Source organism: Sceloporus occidentalis, unplaced genomic scaffold, assembly GCF_023333645.1.
Source record: "Sceloporus occidentalis isolate IW3139 unplaced genomic scaffold, rSceOcc1.0.p SCAF_5, whole genome shotgun sequence".
In the NCBI taxonomy this organism is placed as follows: Eukaryota; Metazoa; Chordata; class Lepidosauria; order Squamata; family Phrynosomatidae; genus Sceloporus; species Sceloporus occidentalis.
Genome location: NW_028316985.1, coordinates 87,010,758 through 87,029,064, shown reverse-complemented (window position 1 = coordinate 87,029,064; position 18,307 = coordinate 87,010,758). Strand labels below are relative to the sequence as shown.

Below are 18,307 nucleotides of genomic sequence, written 5' to 3'. Positions count from 1 at the left end.
ATTATTAGATATGCAATTATTATTGAATGTATGAATTATTATAAAAGATAGACCAGCTTTGCAAAGTTATAATGGCACTGCAGGTATCTCGTTTACTAGACTCAGTCTTGAATTTGTTTGTTTACCAGATTACTTCTTGAATTTCTCATATCTGTTTTTGTTAAACCATAGTCTTGTTTCTAACTTTTGAAAGACATCTCCTTTTAGACTTGTTAGATTTCACAAGTATGTACTAGCATCTCCATTCTTCATGTTTCACCAGGCTCCCAACATTTTAATAATACTGGCTGGAAATCACTAAGGCAGTTTGGAATGCGTAACCTAGAGTTGTGCATTTGTGACTGGTTTGCATTTACAATCTCTTCATAGTCACTAATATAGGTAATATGGCAGGACCATGAAAATCCCGCAGTTCGCCAAGCAGCCAGAGCTGTGCGCAACAGAGGTTTGTCCCCTGTAGATTGGGAAGTTACCCTTGTGAATGATCTCCAGTGCAAGGGAGAATTGTGACAGAGATCTGGCTTCTGTCAGTCATATTGAGGTAGCACGCAGGAATAAGTGGAAATGGCAATCAGCTGCTTCCCAACTGACAGGGGAGAAGACTCCTGTCTCATGCTGTTCCCAGGTGAGAATTGGGTTGGGAGGCATGACTTAGCTATGTAACTAAGGTGGTTACATAGCTAAATAGGTGATACAGAATCATGGTCACCATAACTAGGCAAGGAGATGCATGGCTGCTTAAGAAAATGGCAGCACTATCTCACCTCCACTGCTAGAAATACAAAACAGCGTTCTGATCATAGTCCATTCTGTGCTCCAGTTCATTTCTGGTTCTTGCAAATGGGGATGTTTTCAACCTTGTCATTTCACATGGTTTGTAGATACTGACAGCAGGGAGAGAAGGAGGAGGAGGAGGAGGAGGAGGAGAAGCCCATTTAGTTCTTGTACTTTCAGCAGCTAGTATATACAGTTTACCCTTGCCGTAACGCAGGGGATCCATTCTGCCCCCCCCCCCCCCCGCATAAGGCAAATTTCACATATGCTGGAGTCCTATTAATTTGAATTGTGGTGCCCCATTTTGTCCCTCACAGTTCGCTCTCCACATAAGCTTAAAGCCGCGTACAGTGAGGGCACGTATGCTGAGGGTGAACTGTAGCTACTCCATATCTAGTTGCAGTCTTACATATTCTGCTTTAGAAGCTAGTGCAATCCAGGCTATTAAAAAGTAAATTAAATACATCAGGCTTAAGCTGCAGTCCATGGTCTGGAAAAATAGGATATTAAAAATATACAGGAGCCACCATTTTAATCTTGATATGCTATAGGAGATATTGTACAACTGAATGAAGTTAAGAAATTACAAAGAAGTTAGACATCTGCAAAGGACTTGAAATAAAAAATGTTTGCTCTGTGTTTTTAGCAAATATATTTAGTTCATACTTTGTGGAGTGATACGCAAATTGGCACACATTTATCCTTAAAATTGTTCAGTTCTCTGAATTTTGCACTTTCATTCTTAGCTCCAGTTCTCTCCACCTCCTTCAGGTTATTGTGTTCTTGGTTGCTTCTCCAACTCATGCCTTCCTTAGCCCAGTCACTGAGTTCTGGTAGACAGGCTTGATAGTTTGACAGCAGTTTGGCTGTTTATTTTATGTACCACTTTTCTCTTTGTGCAGGATTCAAGGCAGCTAACAATCAATTAAAAACAAGGTACAGATTGAAAAAAAAACACATTTGTACAAAGTTTTTTTAAAGGCTTGAACTATATTATTTCCATTTTTGTAAGAATGGATTTGATCATGGCCTTCAGGGAAAGTTTGGGATATTTATAAAATAACCCAGACCTGACTGGTGCTTCTTCACAAATTTCTCCCAAACTTGTTTTTGAAAACGGCTTGGTGTTCTCGGAGCTCCTTGTTTAGATATGCTCTCCAACATAGTTTGGGGATTTCAATAAACAAGTGTCTTTAATATGGCACTAGAATTGCACTCAAGTGGATGCTATTATATGAGTTCTAGAAGCAGTGGGATGCACCAGAATTTATTTGGGTGAGCCATAGCAAAGAAGATACTTTTCAAACCAACAACTTCTCGGTCGTTTTTGTTTACCTACTTTCTATTGCTGCACAAAAGTTATTTGGTATTTCACAGTGTTAAGCACATCAAGTAGTATTAATAACAAATCCATTTTAGTTCGAGGTTGTAAAATGACAAAACATGGAAAAGTCAAAGGAGAGTGAAAACTTCTGCAAGGCCCTGTAATTGCCAGCAACTAGACACCAGGAATAGGTTATAATTTCAGATTAGATGGGACAAATTAAAAATTTGTTGGTTCTGTCTTTTTATTTTTATGGAGACTGATGATGGATTGGATAGTTCTCAGGATGTAGTGGTGTTGCATGTTTTGTGATTACTTACTGAACAGAAGAAAAGCAAAGACTACACAACTATGTATTGAGGGGGGATGCTTGAAAATGGCTTTTTTCTTTTTAAAGAGCTACATGTGGGGGAAAGAAATAAGTGAAGCATCACTTCCTAACAACTAGTGTTTTGTATGAGCCATTGTATAATATTCTTTCATTTTATATTTCCTCCCCCTGCTCTCTCTTTCTCTCTCCGTATCAAAATCTCCAACTACCCATGGTAACCTTAAGAGCAAGCTAGATAATGTGCTGTTTGTGAGAAATGCTTAAATGTATCATTGAAAACATGATGGAGAAAAAGGACATGCTTTAACATGTGTTAGTGGTCTTTTCTATTCTTTGCACATTACAAAGAAGTTACTGTATTAATGTGCCGCTTTGTATCAAAGTACAGAAAATATTAGAGACCATTAACTCTGAATAAACATGCAGTGTTTGATGAACAGTTAGGAAGCAATATCAATGACACCTTCTCCTTTGTTGGAACTCGGAAGCACATTTTCCAACATCTGTGAAGCAAGCTGGAGTAATTGTGAGAATGGGTTTATGGCATAACAATGTAGTAGGATTTTATCATCAATAGACAAAATAGTAAATAACCACATAGAGATAGGTGCACCCTAGGGTTGCCAAAAATTGGAAATGACTGAAAGGCACACAAGAAAAAGAGAGAACATAATTTCTGTAAGCTTGGTCAAAGAAACAATACAGATTCAGATGAACTCTTTAAAGTAGCCAATGGTAAAGTGCTAAACTTTTGATATTTGATTACAGTATGAGTCATATCACTGGAAAAAGGGTTATTTTGAAGGCTTTCATAGCCGGCATCTATAGCTTTTAGTGGGTTTTTCGGGCTATGTGGCCATGTTCTAGCAGAGTTTCTTTCTGACGTTTCGCCAGCATCTGTGGCTGGCATCTTGCTGGCGAAATGTCAGAAAGAAACTCTGCTAGAACATGGCCAAATAGCCCAAAAAACCCACTAAAAGCTAAAAGTTTATTTCTTTTAAACATATTACAGTATCTTTGACTGTATGTGCACAGTCTGCTCAAAAGAGCATTCAAGGTAGAGAGTATCAATAGAACAATACTGTGTGCCCACTCCATACACGGGTGCACCATACACAGCTTCCACTTTACACGGAAGCTGTGCTGTAATCAAATGAATGGGGTGCGCATGCGCTGCTGCAAACGCAAGCTCCATTCTATTGAATGGGGCTTGTGCTTACGCGGAATTTGCCTTACGCGGAGGGAAGGGGGCCGGAATGGATCCCCTGCATAAGGAGAGGCTCCAGTGTATAATGAAATATCAAAACTTTAAATGCTTTTAGGATACTGTAATGGTTGCACAGCTAGGATCCCAACAATACTAAGTCTCATTTTTGGGAGAAAACTGTGATAGAAATTTAAAAATAAATGCATAGGTGTGTGCTTGAAAAGGAGTTCTAACAAGTACACATCTAATGAAACTGCATGCTTATTCCACTCATATATTATGTTTGTAATGGGCACCTATGGATTTAATGTTAAGAGATCCTTTTTACCTGACCACAGGTTCATGTCTTTCACTTGGGAGGGCAAGGGTATTTTGGTATGTCAAGAAGGGAGATTGTGGGCAGTTTGGAAATGTGCAGAAGGTTAAAGCTCTACTTCTGGTTGCTATTTAATGACAGAAAGAAAACCCCAGCAAGTAAATGGTGTAGCCTAGCAGAACCGGATCATGCCAAATTGGAGTGAACTGGAGGAATCATTACAAAAAAATATTAGCTGACGTTGATTGGTTTTCATGTGGTGGCTGGTAGTTCCCAAGTCACTAGGGTAGTGAATCCATTTTGCATTTTACTCTGAACTTTAGAGGAGTTGGCCATGTGTCAAATCTATTTTGAGGATAGGATTCAGCACCTTGTGTATCTCCTTCAAATTTTGGTCTAAAATCCAGAGCAGATTCACTACCCTGCTGACAGCCACCACTGCTAGCAGTGCAATGGTCATTGATGAACCTAATTTTCATACTGCTTGCATTGTTGAACAGATAGCCCAAGCAGCCTTAAAAATGACTCACAGTTTGGGTGATGGTGGCTGAAATCAGATATACTTTTGATTTGCTGTGTTCTAGAACACCCCCCCCCCCCAACACTTGTTAATGTTTGTTGGATAATTCTTTTAAGGAGGGACTATATCACAGTGATGTAGCAACTTTTTGTGTACAGAAGCCTTCAGATTCAGTCCCTGTCATTTTGTAGTTCAGATATGACACGAGAGACATTTAATACAACAGTGTGCTAGGCATTTCATCTAGCATGAAGCAGCTTTATATGTTCCTTTTCATCCGTATTGCAAATGGTTGCACTGTTCCATTTCCACCTGCATAACTTTGCTCTTTTGTGAACCTGTAGCTGAAGTGGCTTGAAGCTGTTTTGTGGCTTGTTAATAATTTCCAAAATCGAATCATTTTTTTAAAAAAATTATAATGTGTTATGCTAGAAGCTACTGGACATTGGCCAACACAAAAGTGTAGGGATCAGGCATGTTTTTGCCCTGCTTGGTTTTACTTCCCCCCAGACAATGTGACACCCACTGAGCAGAGGCGTAATGCTTGTGTACACTTAGGCCATCTGTTGAATTCATAAATGTGTGTTTCTTATTAACTCACTTAGCCTTAAGTTATCTGTAGTCATGGGCTGCAGAGTGCAACCTCTTGAGGTCAATACTAACACTCCTGTTGATTTTAATTAATTTGGATGTTTGTTTTCTTTCATTTTTTAAAAAAGATCTGGCACACAGGTTTTCTAGGGGCAATAGCTTTTAAAAAAATTCCTAATGAGCTGCCTCTCTCTGCCCATCTTCAGTGGCATCCTGTCCCCCCATCTTCTCTGGCAGCATAGGCCTACCAAAGAAACATAAAAATAGCATCTTTACCAAAGTGTAATGCATCTCTGCATGTTGGAGAAACCTCATCCTCTCTCCCCCCCACTTGCATGTTTGTTCTTCCCTAGCAGAGCTCCTGAATAAGGCTTCAGTTGTGTGAACTGTAATAATGTTATACTGTACATATTTCTTTCCTTCTTTTTTTATTTCCAGGATTTATATCCCGCCTTTCTCTCACAATGGTATTCATGTATGGTTCTGCTTAGGTCACCTACCTAATTAGTGAGAACATAATTATAGGCTATAACTGATCTATATTCTGTTAGTCTAATGCAGTGGTTCTCAAACTTCCTAATGCCACGTCCCTTTAATACAGTTCCTCATGTTGTGGTGACCCCCCACCCGATAGTCTCGGTTCCTAAGACTATCAGAAATATGTGTTTTCTGATGGTCTTAGGTGACTCCTGTGAAAAGGTCATTTGATCCCCAAAGGGATCGCGACCCATAGTTTTGAGAATTGCTGGTCTAATGTATAGTATAACTATTAGGGAGGAAAAATGAAGGTGACAGTTTCTCCTGTGTACTGTGTAAAATCTTCTATTCCACCATACTCCAAACTATTGACAGCAAACTTCTGGATCCTCAGATAGTCAGCCACAAACTGTTACCTTTAAAGATGCAGCTTTCTATAGTAAGGCAGGGAGCCCAGTTCATACCAGATGCTAAGTATGAAGCATATGGGACTTTCAGACTTTGTCCTTAACCTCAGTCCCATTCTGAGCAGAACCCTCCACACTCCAGTTTGCAGTTTCTGTTGCCAAATAGTCATCTGTTGAAAGATATCACTTCTGTGCAATATAAATTACAGATTCAGGTAGCCCATCCATATCATTAAGTCCAGCAGACATTGTCTGTCCTTCTCTTCTGCAGAGGCCTCAGCTGTGGAAGTTGGGATGGAGGGAGAGTTTTTCCTCAGTTGCTGGGGTCTAGGCATAATGGAGCTGTGCCTTCCACTTCTTCACTCCCCTCCAAGTAGGGTTGCCATAATTCTCTACCACAAACCGGGACAAAATGTAGGACAAAATTTAGACCAAAATGCAGGACAATTGTAGGATAAAATTTAGCCCAAAATGCAGGACAGTTAAGGAAAACCTGTTGTTTCACACAGACCCTCAAATATTCTGGAAATTTTACATCTCTGTTTCTGACTAAATTTCTTTCTTTCTTTCTTTCTTTCTTTCTTTCTTTCTTTCTCTCTCTCTTTCTGTTCAGATATATCAGGAAAAGAGAGATTTATACACTATAGAGGCCAACAATGCACAGCAGTTGGTGGAAAGTGCAGCCCGAGAGATTGAAAAACTTCTGAGTAACAGATCGACAGCTCTGGTGGTAAGTGCAGAACAAATCTCTCCTTCTCCTCCTCTGTTGTTGTGTGACTTTCTCTTTTGTAAATGTTCTTCTCAAATGTTCGTGTTGAGTTGATGTATGTCTGCTTTTTTTTTCTATTTGTGAACTCTTGAGCAGTGTCACCCTGGATTAAATGGGTACAGAATGATGACATGTGATTTAGTGTGTTAGAAAATCATGTCATCATTTCATTAGTTAGCTAGCAGAAGGTTGACACTTGGGTTATCGATTGGCAGATTAGGAACCTCTTCCCTAATGGCCAACACTGCATAAGTAGGTTGCAGCAGAATCTTACAATGGTGTCTGTGACATGAAAAGGCTTATACTTATTAAAACACTCAGTTCCTGATAAGAGGAAATAATACCAGGTTTGGGGTAATCTACAGACCCAGTAGCAAAAATTCTGCTAGGCAGGAGACACACAGTAGAAAGAAAATAGAACATCCATTTTTGAAAAACAGAAAGAACAAAGTAGATTTACTATGTCACACTTTTAAAAAATGGTTCCAGATCTCGGAAAAGTTACTTTTTTGCATTATAGGTCCTAGAATTCCTGAGACAGTATTCATAGTCTTCAAAATAACCTCTACAGAGTCTGCCCAATACAGTGCAAACAGTGGGAAGTGATATCTGTTGGGGTTGAATGTTTGGCCTATTACAAACAAAAGGCTACTGAGTTATTATTTCAGAAAGAAGCCACCATGTGTTTTTCTCCATATCACCCGTAACAAGTTGCTTTATTGCTTGAATCTGCATAGTGCAGGAATTCTCAATTCTTTAAATGATACATTGTTTTTTTGGCTGGTTTCTTTTTAAAGGCAAGAAGGTGTATCTGTTGAGTTTTACTGCTGTTATTGTTGTACTAGTTAGATCACATCATTTTTTTCTTTTGCCTGACTCCTAATTGTAGCTGTTTGCCTAGTCCTTCAGAAAGGAACTGTGAAATCACTTAGCTGACTTGCATACAACCTCCAGTGTAGGTCAGTTTCATAAAAGATGCACAAGAGAAAATGTTTGAGAAGCACTGAGCATTTCTTAGAGGGAGATCAGTCCTAGCAGTCATGTCCAATGGTTTCCTTGTCAGTGAGGGTTGAAAGCAAACTAAACTTTTAGAATCATAGAATCATAGTTGGGAAACACCACAAGGACAATCCAGTCCACTCCCCTGCCATGCAGGAAATTACAGTCAAACCATCCCTGACAAATGGCCATCAAGCCTGCACCACACTTCAAGGGAGTATGTTCCACTGTCAAACAGCAATTACTGTCAAGAAATTCCTCCTAATGTGAAGTCGAAGGCTTTCATGGCTGGCATCTATAGGTTTTTTTGTGGGTTTTTAGGCTATGTGGCCATGTTCTAGAAGAGTTTCTTCCTGACGTTTTGCCAGCATCTGTGGCTGGCATCTTCAGAGAATGTTTGCCTGGAAAGGAGTTGGGTATATATTTACTGTGTGACCCTGGGAAGGCAGGAACAATCCACATGCAAATCACTCCTGCCTTCCCAGCGTCACACAGTATATATATACCCAACTCCTTTCCAGGCAAGCATTCTCTGAAGATGCCAGCCACAGATGCTGGTGAAACATCAGGAAGAAACTTATATCAATGCTTTTCATTTTTCTGCCCTATGTTCAGTACCTTACATTTCTCCGTATTGAAATTCATTTTGTTAGCTTTGGCCCAGCTTTGTAATCTGTTAAGGCTTTCTTGAATTTTGATCCTGTCCTCTGGGGTATTAGCTACTCCTCCTAATTTGGTGTCATCTGCAAATTTGATAAGCATGCCTGCTGATAGAACTGAAGCAAAATGTTCGACTGCCTGATGCACAATGACATGTAACAACTCCCAGCAACCCTCATCATTGATTTGACCTACCATGGATTCAGCCATGTTCCCCTACCTTCTGCTTCGACCATTTGCTTTGTCCCACTATACATTCATATCCAGCAAATCACTGAACCAGACTGGGCATGGAGTCTATGTCACTACTGCATTTGGGCCCTGGTAAGTGTAAGACAACCTGAATGCAGCTATCGGCACATTTTATCTGTTACAACATGTAAATCCAGGTGTGACAGTGCAGAGGCTTCTTGAAATACAGTGCCCTGCTTGCAAAATGGCGTGTAACCTTGAACAGGAAGTAGTCAGCCTAGATCTCAAAGGTACTTACTTTACTTTGTTGCTGTTAAGGGAGAAGGAAATTTTATTGTCCAGCACTTACTTTCTTTGTCATCAGTCCCCTTATGGCCAAGAAAGGGAGTGGCCTCCGCCTGCATCAACTCTGCTTCAGCATCATCTTAAACACTATTTTAGGCTGACAGTTCAGATGAGATGCAGGCCTTTGAGTTCAATACCATTAGTTCCTTGCCTGTATGGGTTTGTTTTTTTTTTTAAAAAACTGTGCCTGATCAAAAAGGCAGTGGTGTTCAAAAGCTAGTGTAATGCATTTTGCATGTTTTGGTCTGATAAAAGTTATCAGCATGATGTGTATTTTGAATTGTGTTGTACTATGCTTCATGGCCAACATGGTCATCCCTGAATATAATGTATTCTGATCTTTGAAAAATCCTGCTTTGTTTGTTGGTTTTGAACAGTTATATACAGATCACTAGCACCCTGTTTTCTTGCACCTTAATTATGTCTGCATATAAACAACTGCACCAGAATCCATGAAGCAACTGGATATTTATTTTGAGTCTAGTCATTTCTCTCAGTTTTCAATTATTTAATGATATCTAACAGGGGACCTTGATATGACTTCAAATGCCTTAATGAAATATACTGAAACTGCAGCATCAAAAATACCTTATGATCCCTGATAGTAGTAGAAAATATACTGTACTTATTGTGTGACATTCAAACTTCAGCAACAGCTTTTCTTGGAAATTCTCATATAAATTACTCTGTTTGAAGCTCACTGAAGAATCTCAAGATTACTAGGAAATGGCAGTGAGGCAATCTGTGGATGCTCAAGTCTCATTAAAAATAATGGCATAGTAAAATGGTGTCCCTTATATAAAATAGCAAAACCAAGGTTTGCTTTTTGGAATTCACATATTTTAAAAAATATTTTAAAGATGTGGATGCTTGAAACCATGAATAAAAAATCTGTGGATATGGAGGGCTGACTGTAAGTAACACATTGGAACAAAACAGAAATGAGGTGCACAGGTTTGTCAATAGTGGACTTAACGTGGACAAAAATGAAATCTCTTCCATTGGAAGGGCGTTAGTGTAGGAAGGAGTATATCCCAGGGTGTTAGATCTTTTGGGGAAAAATGTGAAGACTAAAACTGTTAGGAATCAATCTCTCTTTAGCAGAGCAGTAAAATAAAGCTTGCCTCAATCTCATGTTCCTTCCTTGAACTGAAACAGACTCATAACAAACAAGGCAGGCAGTTTCTAATTAAAAATTTAGAAAATGTTTACTAATGGCTTTTATATGTACATATGTGTGGAGTACCTACATCCTAACTAGTTAATGAAAAGATTAGGTTTAAAAAAGGGGGTTCCAGTATTTAACTAAGCATCTTGTAGACTGGAGGGCACAAAGGAGAGCGAAGTGAACGAAGGAAGTGTGGAACTCAGAGCAAACTTCTTTCTTTTTAGATGGATAAAGAGGGAGTCTTTATATGATCACTGAAAGTAGGAGCTTTCCTGGGTCACATGTTGAAGTTATGTAGATACACAAAGGTATATATGACCATGCATTTCAGTGGCTAGGAGAGCAAATAGGCAGACATTAGATGAGAAAGTAGAAGGGTTTACACATACAGTAGGTTTTGCCTTATCTAAAAGCCCGATTGCTCTAATGGCAAAGAGAGGGGGTGAGAGAGAAAGCGCTGGATTTTCCAAACAGTTAGGATTTTTATTTGTGTCTGGATGTACAACCAGTGTTCATTTTGCCCTGACTTGGAGTACATTGGAAGTCTCACTTAAGTTCGAAAATATTCTACAGTTCACAAAATAAATAAATAAATAAATAAATAAATAAATAAATAAATAAAATAAAATAAAATAAAATAAAATAAAATAAAATAAAATAAAATAAAATAAAATAAAATAAAATTTAAGCCCATGAGGGTGAAAGCTTTGTTGCTCATAGTTCTCCATTCAAGTCTACTAAGGCACTTCATGCTTCCTGCACTTGATTTGCTATCTGATTTCTTTATCATTGGTAGTCTCTGTGGTTTCTCAGTATACTATCCTACCCGAGAGTATTTCTCTTGTGCCTGTGTTACTCCCTTGTTATCTTCTGAACCTGAACAGCTTCTTTATACTAGCAACATTTCCAGTTTCTAAGCTGTGTTTTGTCTTTAGAATAGCTTCCTGCTTGCCTTACTGATTTTTCTAAATGGCAGTTCAGTGATGCACAAGTATCTTAGCTGATCCAGACGTGTTTGGATCTACAGCTTCATCTTTGCCTTTTAAAGAGTGGAGTGACATTGCATGTTATTGTACCCGTCCCTGATCATTACACTGAGTTTATTGTTGGGAGCCACAGTGTCATGAACAGTTAATTAAGAGAAGAATCCTGCAGGAGGCATGATACGAGACAAGAACTTAGCCCATGGTTTTGCCTTGAGGAACATGTCAGTGAGTGACATCAGCAGTTCATGCACTAGCGTATTCAGGGCAATTCACAGGAGAGTAAATTATGTTCCTTAGGCACTGTACAGAGTAAAAAGACCGAATGAGATTAAAATAAATATTAATGAGGATGACCCACCCGAAACATAGAACTAGTGGGCTCTTTCATTAAGTTAAAAAGGCAATTTTTCTAACATTACTTTGGAAAGTAGTTTTTTCACAGTCACATGCACATATGTTCCTTTCCACAACATCTGTAACAACAAGGAAATTTAAGCTCTCATTGTACTAAACCTTTTAAGCTAAAGTTTTAAAATGCTACATCAGCTTTGGGACTAAAACGTATCCTTTGGCTAATTGTATAAATAAATAAATAAAATAAAGCTCAGCTTGAGCGTGCAAAGTTTAATATACAACTAGGCTCTGGGTTACCATGCTTGTGCCTCATTGATAGTATTAGGTAAGATTCTGTTGATTAGAGTGTACTTTGTTCTGCTTACTGTCTTTGTTATTAACTAATTTTAATATAATTGGGACTCAGTGGTCTGGATTAAGTGCATGTCTACTCTGACTCCCAGAATCTCCCAAACAGCTTGGCCAGTTTTGTAAATTCTGACCTTCTCATATATCCAGTGTAGTGTGGCACTGTAGTTAGAGAGTCAGATGAAGACTGGGAAGTTCCAGGTTCAAACCCCCGCTGTATCCTTGGTGATCTTGGACTGGTAACCAGTGGACTATTGTGAGGGAGTACCATGTAAGACACCTTGGCTCTTTAGAGGAAAGACAGGATAGAACTGCAATAAATGAAAACGAAAGTGTACAGGTTCCAGACAGAGTTTTTCAGCAGAAACATTAAACTATCTTCTCAGAGTTGTGGTTCTTTTAAGACCAACAGATTCATCATAGTATGAGTTATTGTAGATTACAATCTACTTCTTCAGGTGCTTGAAGTTTAATGTTAGAACCTCAGGCATATGTGCACAACATACTTGTGCAGGCTGGAACTGTAATCCACAAAATTTACATTGTAGTTTGCCATTACTATCATCTGAAGCTGAGAGAGTGTGACTTGTCCAAGGGCACCCACTAGATTTACATAGTTGTGGCAGGATTTGAACGAGAGCCTCTCCAGAGTTGTAGTCCAATGCTCAAACCACTACATTACATTGTCTCTCTGGGTACTTTTGCTGTCCATTTTCTCCCTTCATTATTTACGACAGGGTTCGGCAACTATATTTTGATTAAGGGTTAAAAATTAGAGTAGACTGAGCATCAGAGTTTTTGATAAGATAGCCTGAAATTGAAGGAGCTAAAAACCCCCACGGTGGGGCTGCACCAGTGTGATTTGCGCTGGGGCTGCAATGACTGTAAGCGCCTGGCCCCAGTCCGAACTGCCACTGTGGGTTTGAATCAGGCCAGCAAAAGGAATGGTATTTTACCACTTCTTTTTGGCCCAGTTCTTTTGTCAGTGCAGTTTCCAGCCATGCATGGGGCATCTGTCATTTAAACACTACACCCTGAACATGGTGGGAAACCACGCCATTTGACGTCATCAGTTTCGGGCCATTATTTTAAAAAGATATAAGATATTCTCTCCTCCACTACAGGGTATAGTGAGGGAATTGTAAGCACTATTGTCTAGGGCAGTGTGGGAATTGTGCAATCTTCCAGATGTTGTTGAGCTGCAGCTTCCAGTAGCATAGCCAATTGTTTGGAAATGCTTTGAGTTGCAGTGGACCAATATCTGGAGGCTGATCCCTCCTCAATCTAGGGATTTTTCTCATAAACCTTTCAGCTTTTAATAAACCATATCCCTGTAATTTTTAAAAGAGAATTTAGCACGAAAAAGGATTGCTGAGAAGTAACAGCAGTGCAATGAATATCAGAGGTTAAGTGTTTCTGCTGTTAGTCTGTTCTACTCAAGTTATTTATTTTTTAATGTACAAAAATACTTATTTTGATATTGATATAATTCATGGATTTTAGAAACACCAAAGTTCTAGTCAGACAAGCCTGGAGAAGGATATACATAGAGAGATAGATACTAAAAGGAAACAATTTAAAGTATCCCATATGTAATATACATATGAAGTTGAAGGACCCTTAGCACATTCCTCACAAAATGTGTGATCCGTTTAGCAAATCACACTTCTCAGTTTCATCCCTGGGCTCATTGTCACAGGTGAACTTTTTCCCCCTCTTCTTTCACCATTATTATTATTATTATTATTATTATTTAGCCCACCTCTCCCATTTGGATCAAGGCGGGTTCTAAAAAATAACAAAATTACAATTACATAATACAGAAATCATAAAAAATCTACAGTCCCCAACCAGTTCCCAACATAAATGACATTCAAAATAGACATTCTAAAAGCATTCAAGTTAAAATAGCAGTTAAAATTATATTAAAAGGATAAAAAAGACAGGAGGATGATAGGGTAGCTATAGGCAGAGGGGCAGTCTAATTTTTGAGATCAGTCTGGAATGGCTTGCCGGACTGCCTTTTTGAAGGCATCAAGAGTATTAATCTGATGGATCTCCTCTGGCAGATCATTCCACAATTTTGGAGTGGCTGATGAAAAGGTCCTCTGGGAAGTTATGATCAACCTGGTCTTCTTTGGCTGCAGAAGATTCTTCCCAGAATTGGGAGTGTGTGGGGATTACATGGGAAGAGACACTCCCGCAAGTACTCTGGACCAAAGCCATGTGGGGCTTTATAGGTAATAACCAACACTGGCAGCCAGTGGAGAGCTTTTAAGATGGGTGTTATATGGTCCAACCTGGATTTGCCAGTGACCAATCTGGCTGCCATGTTTTGTACCATTTGACGCTTCCGAACTTGGCACAGGGGTAGCCCCCTGTAGAGTTCATTGCAGAAGTTGAGACGAGAGGTTACCAGAGTGTGTAACACCGTTTCTAGGTCACCCGGCTCCGGGTAGGGTCATAGCTGGCGTATCAGCCAAAGCTTTTACTCATCTTGTTTATGAAATGGGTATTCCACCTTTTAAAGCTCAAGGTATGATACAAGTTCTCTACATCCTGTTGAGTTCTATTGGTCTACCCAGTGGATATAGAATGTCCTGGGAGCATCTGTAGTAGACTGTTGGGGTGTGCTCACAATATCACCACAGACATCCAGAGAAACCCTCATCCAAAGGCACAGTTGGTAATTTTTTTGACCTTTTGATAAAAGACATAAAAGTGCATGACTTGTGTTCATTGTGACAGAACATCTTATCTCTAATCACACGCAAAGTGAGCCAAGCCAAAGGTTGCTGAAACCAAACACATGCTTTGAATGCCAGCAAAATATTTTCTTTTGTTTAGAATGTGAATGAAACAAGAGCAAGGGATCTACAGTAGTTGTCAAAGACAGCATTGAAGCCATGGCCCTAGTCACAGGGGATTAGCAGAGGTCAGTCATGCTTTTCATTTTAATTATGTTAACTGCAATGAAAAACAGCAAATTGGTATTCCAGTGACATGACCTGCTGGGGGCCTTGTGCAGTGTTTAAGTGGAGTCCCCAGAAGTGGAAACACAAAGTTGCACTCTCAAAGCTACCAAGTTGGAAGATCTAGTCAAGGTCACAAGGGGCTCCCAGTCTTATCCAATGCTTCCAGGCCACTTCTTGCCTTGTGAAGATGGCTTCGTCTTTTTTAAAAAGCTTGTTAATGTTACAAAGAATTTAAAGCAGCTTACAAGAATAAAGGGAAGTCCATCATAGTTGCTAAATTCTCATATAGCCCAGAAAGACGAGTAGAGCATGCAAGTCTGCTTCTAACATCTTGAGATTACTAACAACAATGCCGGGGAAGATTCTAGAAGTAGAGCTGGTGGAATAGATGTGTCCTCCTATTCTTGTTGCTCCTATTTTTGCCTTTCGATAGATATTAAATGTGTGTGACTTTTATGACTGAAACCAAATCCTTCAAAAGCCACACATGAAGCAGCTCTGATTCTTAGCCCAGACTCTTAACCCATGGAGTCCAGTGGAACTTATTTTTGAGTAGACATGCACAAGAGTGAGCAAGTTGGTTGAGTATTTTTTGATGATGGCACAGCCGATATAGCTGCACAAAATCACTAGTACTGATCAGCTGGCAAGGACTTCAAAGAGGAAGGTAAATGAAACGGGCAGTTGAATAATTTCTGGAGGGTTTGGTGTCAAAACAGAGTCAAGAACAAATAAAAAGAACAAAGTCAAGAGCCAGTAGGATCAATTTCCGTGCAATTAATATGTTGTGGATCATGTCGATAGTGTCACTGTCTTTAGTTCGTAAGAAGAGGAAAGAACATGGAGGAAGAAATTATGTAGAAGCAGAAAGAAAATAGATGTTTTGCAGAATCCTTATTTAAGTCAGGAAGGAAGCAAGATCAAGAGAGAATTAGTAGACAGAGTTCATGAAGAGCACATTCATGGACAAGGAGCTGTTATATTGTCACCACAATTTTTCTTGTACAGTAGGAGCACAGAATATATGTTTCTCTAGCTGTTGTTGGACTTCTACTCCCATTATCCCCAGCCAACATAAGTAGCAGTGGAATGATGGGTTTTATAGTCCAACAATAGCTATCTAGATAACAATAGCATATTGAATGTCCAGTAGCTTCTGATGGTGCACTTTAGATTCCTCCTCCCAGATCAACCATTTGGTAACCATCCATCACCCTCTGCACTGCTTCCATGCCACTGTCCAGAGGATGAGGAGGTAGCTATTTGCCACTTCCTCAGCTGCAGCAGTTATCTTCTTGCTTCCTCATCCCCATTGTTTAATCTCATTGACCCTGCCAATGCCTGCCTGACAAAAATCATGCAGCCCATTGTAGACGGGAGAAAAGGGATACAATGGAAGTTTTTCAGGGTGCTGCTTTTTATAATTTTTTGGGAGGGGAACAAATGGGGAATTAATGGAAACCCCACCCTACCTCGATTTGGCAAGATTGTGTTTATTTGCATATAATGTGAATGTATGAGCATAGTGGGCACTAGTAGGTAGGGTGGGCTCTTAATTCTTGTCTGTCCACCAGTTTAGTCCTTTTTGTAAAACAACAACAACAATCTACTGGCTTGTGCATTTGTTAGTCAAACCCAACCCAACCAAAAGAATGTTCAAAAAGCTCAAATGAAATAAACAAGTATATATTTGTTATCTGTAAGACCACTGTACCTCTGGTAATCAGCTAGGAAGTATGTGAAGATTTGCATAGCCTATTGCATATTTATGCAAGTTCTGAGATAATTATCTCAATATATCTCAGCACAGCATGGAATATTGTGACCTGGTGACCTGTCATTCTGCTGTCCAGGTATAAATTGCTAATAGGCAACTTCAAGCTCTCCTCTCCCCACCCTTCTGTGGGCTTCTTATTTTTAAACTGCTTTGGACTGCACAGCCATAAAAAGAGAGGACTTTACTCTGCTCACTTACATGCTTACTGTAATGTATTTTATATATAGTTCTTGTAGAGTGTAGCAACTCTGGAAATAAATTCACACCAAAATTAAATTAGAGTTATCACCTGATCTGAAGATCTCATTCCTTGGCTTATTAGAGGAATAAAAAACATTTTGTGCAAAAGAAAAGAGGTTGTTGAAAAGAGGCTTAAGGGGAGGTGCCTGCTTTCCAGTTCCCAAAGATATCAGAAATGTGATATAATCAAGTTACTGGCAATGAGATCTCAATACAATATATTTTACACGTGTGCATAAATAATTTATTTTATACACTTTTGCCAAATTAGAAGTGTGCAGAACATTTTACCCATTGTTATGGTGAACACTCTGCAAAGTATCAAATAAATGTTAAGAATTAGTAATGCTATTGTTATGAAAGCTAAGTCCTGTACAGAAGATTTGAAAATGACAAGCTCCATCCAGTGGCTTACAGAGAGAGCAATGAAGAAAAGGGAGAAAGAAACAAAAGCAATCAAACCAAAAGCAAGTTAAACAGTCATGCTTCAGATGTACAATAAATGAACATGTTAAATTTATTTATTCTTCCTGATATATAATAAAGATTCAGGGCATGGTGATGGCTCTGAAAATCCTCTGTATTTATTAAGAATTGTGCCTATGATCAGCATGCAAAGCAGCACCCAGACTATTTGGTTCGTTGACAGACTGTCCGCTTCTCAATAACAGCTGCGTGCCAAAGATGAGCTGAGATTGTTATTGGCCTTTGTGGTTCAGTTACAGCTCACAGATGCCAGGACGTCTGTCTTGTCTGCTGGTGATGCTCACAGTGACTGGCAGCGTGTGGCAAAGCTGCGCTGTCACAGAGTGCCCCTTCTGTCTGTAACCTTTTGCCACATTAGGAAGCTGACATCGGTGAGGCCTAGTTAGAAGAGAGAACCAGGTGGCATGCTGCCTCTTTCTTTCTTTCTTTCTTTCTTGGTTAGAGTAGCTACATTATTACTTGCCATTATCCATGTGATGAGGCTGCAACTGGCACAGCTAGTCTGCCTAGGAACCAATTAACTGTCTTAGCCTGGGGGAGTCTTTCAGCAAATCCTCCGTACTGTGTTGTGCAGGAGTGGAGACTGCCTGCCATGTGAAGAATTGCTACTCCCACGTTGTCCCAATTGGCTCATAAACCACATACAAGGAGGTTGGTGGCAGAGAGCCCTTACTCTTCATCCCAGGATGCATTTTATCAGCAGCAATTGGAGATGGAGGGGTAGTCTGCCTCCCTGGTTAAGAGTAATGAAATCTCAAGTAGCATAGATCTCAGGAGCAAACCTATTTTGGGGAGAATTGGAGAAAGTTCTACACATTACCCAGAGTCAAATTCACATTTGCCACTGAGTGAACATTAAAACAGAAGTAGTGGCCAATTCTTTGGCCTCTTGTGGCATATCTGTCTGCAAATGGAGTTACTATTTCCACAGTCTCCATCTTCTGATGGATATATGGGTTCCCTTTGGCAAAGGTATATGAAAAGCATGTGTGAACTGACCGAGATCTTGAACTAAGCCCAGAAAAAAGTGGCAGAGGAGATACGCAATGCTTCTCTCTGAA

At 39.5% G+C, this 18,307-nt stretch overlaps 1 protein-coding gene across 4 annotated transcripts in view; it reads left to right on the top strand.

Annotated features, from left to right (window-relative positions):
- The window catches only part of CACNA2D1 (calcium voltage-gated channel auxiliary subunit alpha2delta 1), a 463,694-nt gene that overhangs the window by 87,437 nt on the left and 357,950 nt on the right, over positions 1–18,307 (top strand). For all 4 annotated transcript variants that reach the window (XM_089524632.1, XM_089524630.1, XM_089524631.1 and 1 more), the window contains exon 3: positions 6,561–6,677. In XM_089524632.1, the coding sequence (XP_089380758.1) occupies positions 6,561–6,677 (117 nt within the window). The remainder of the gene's footprint in view (positions 1–6,560; positions 6,678–18,307) is intronic.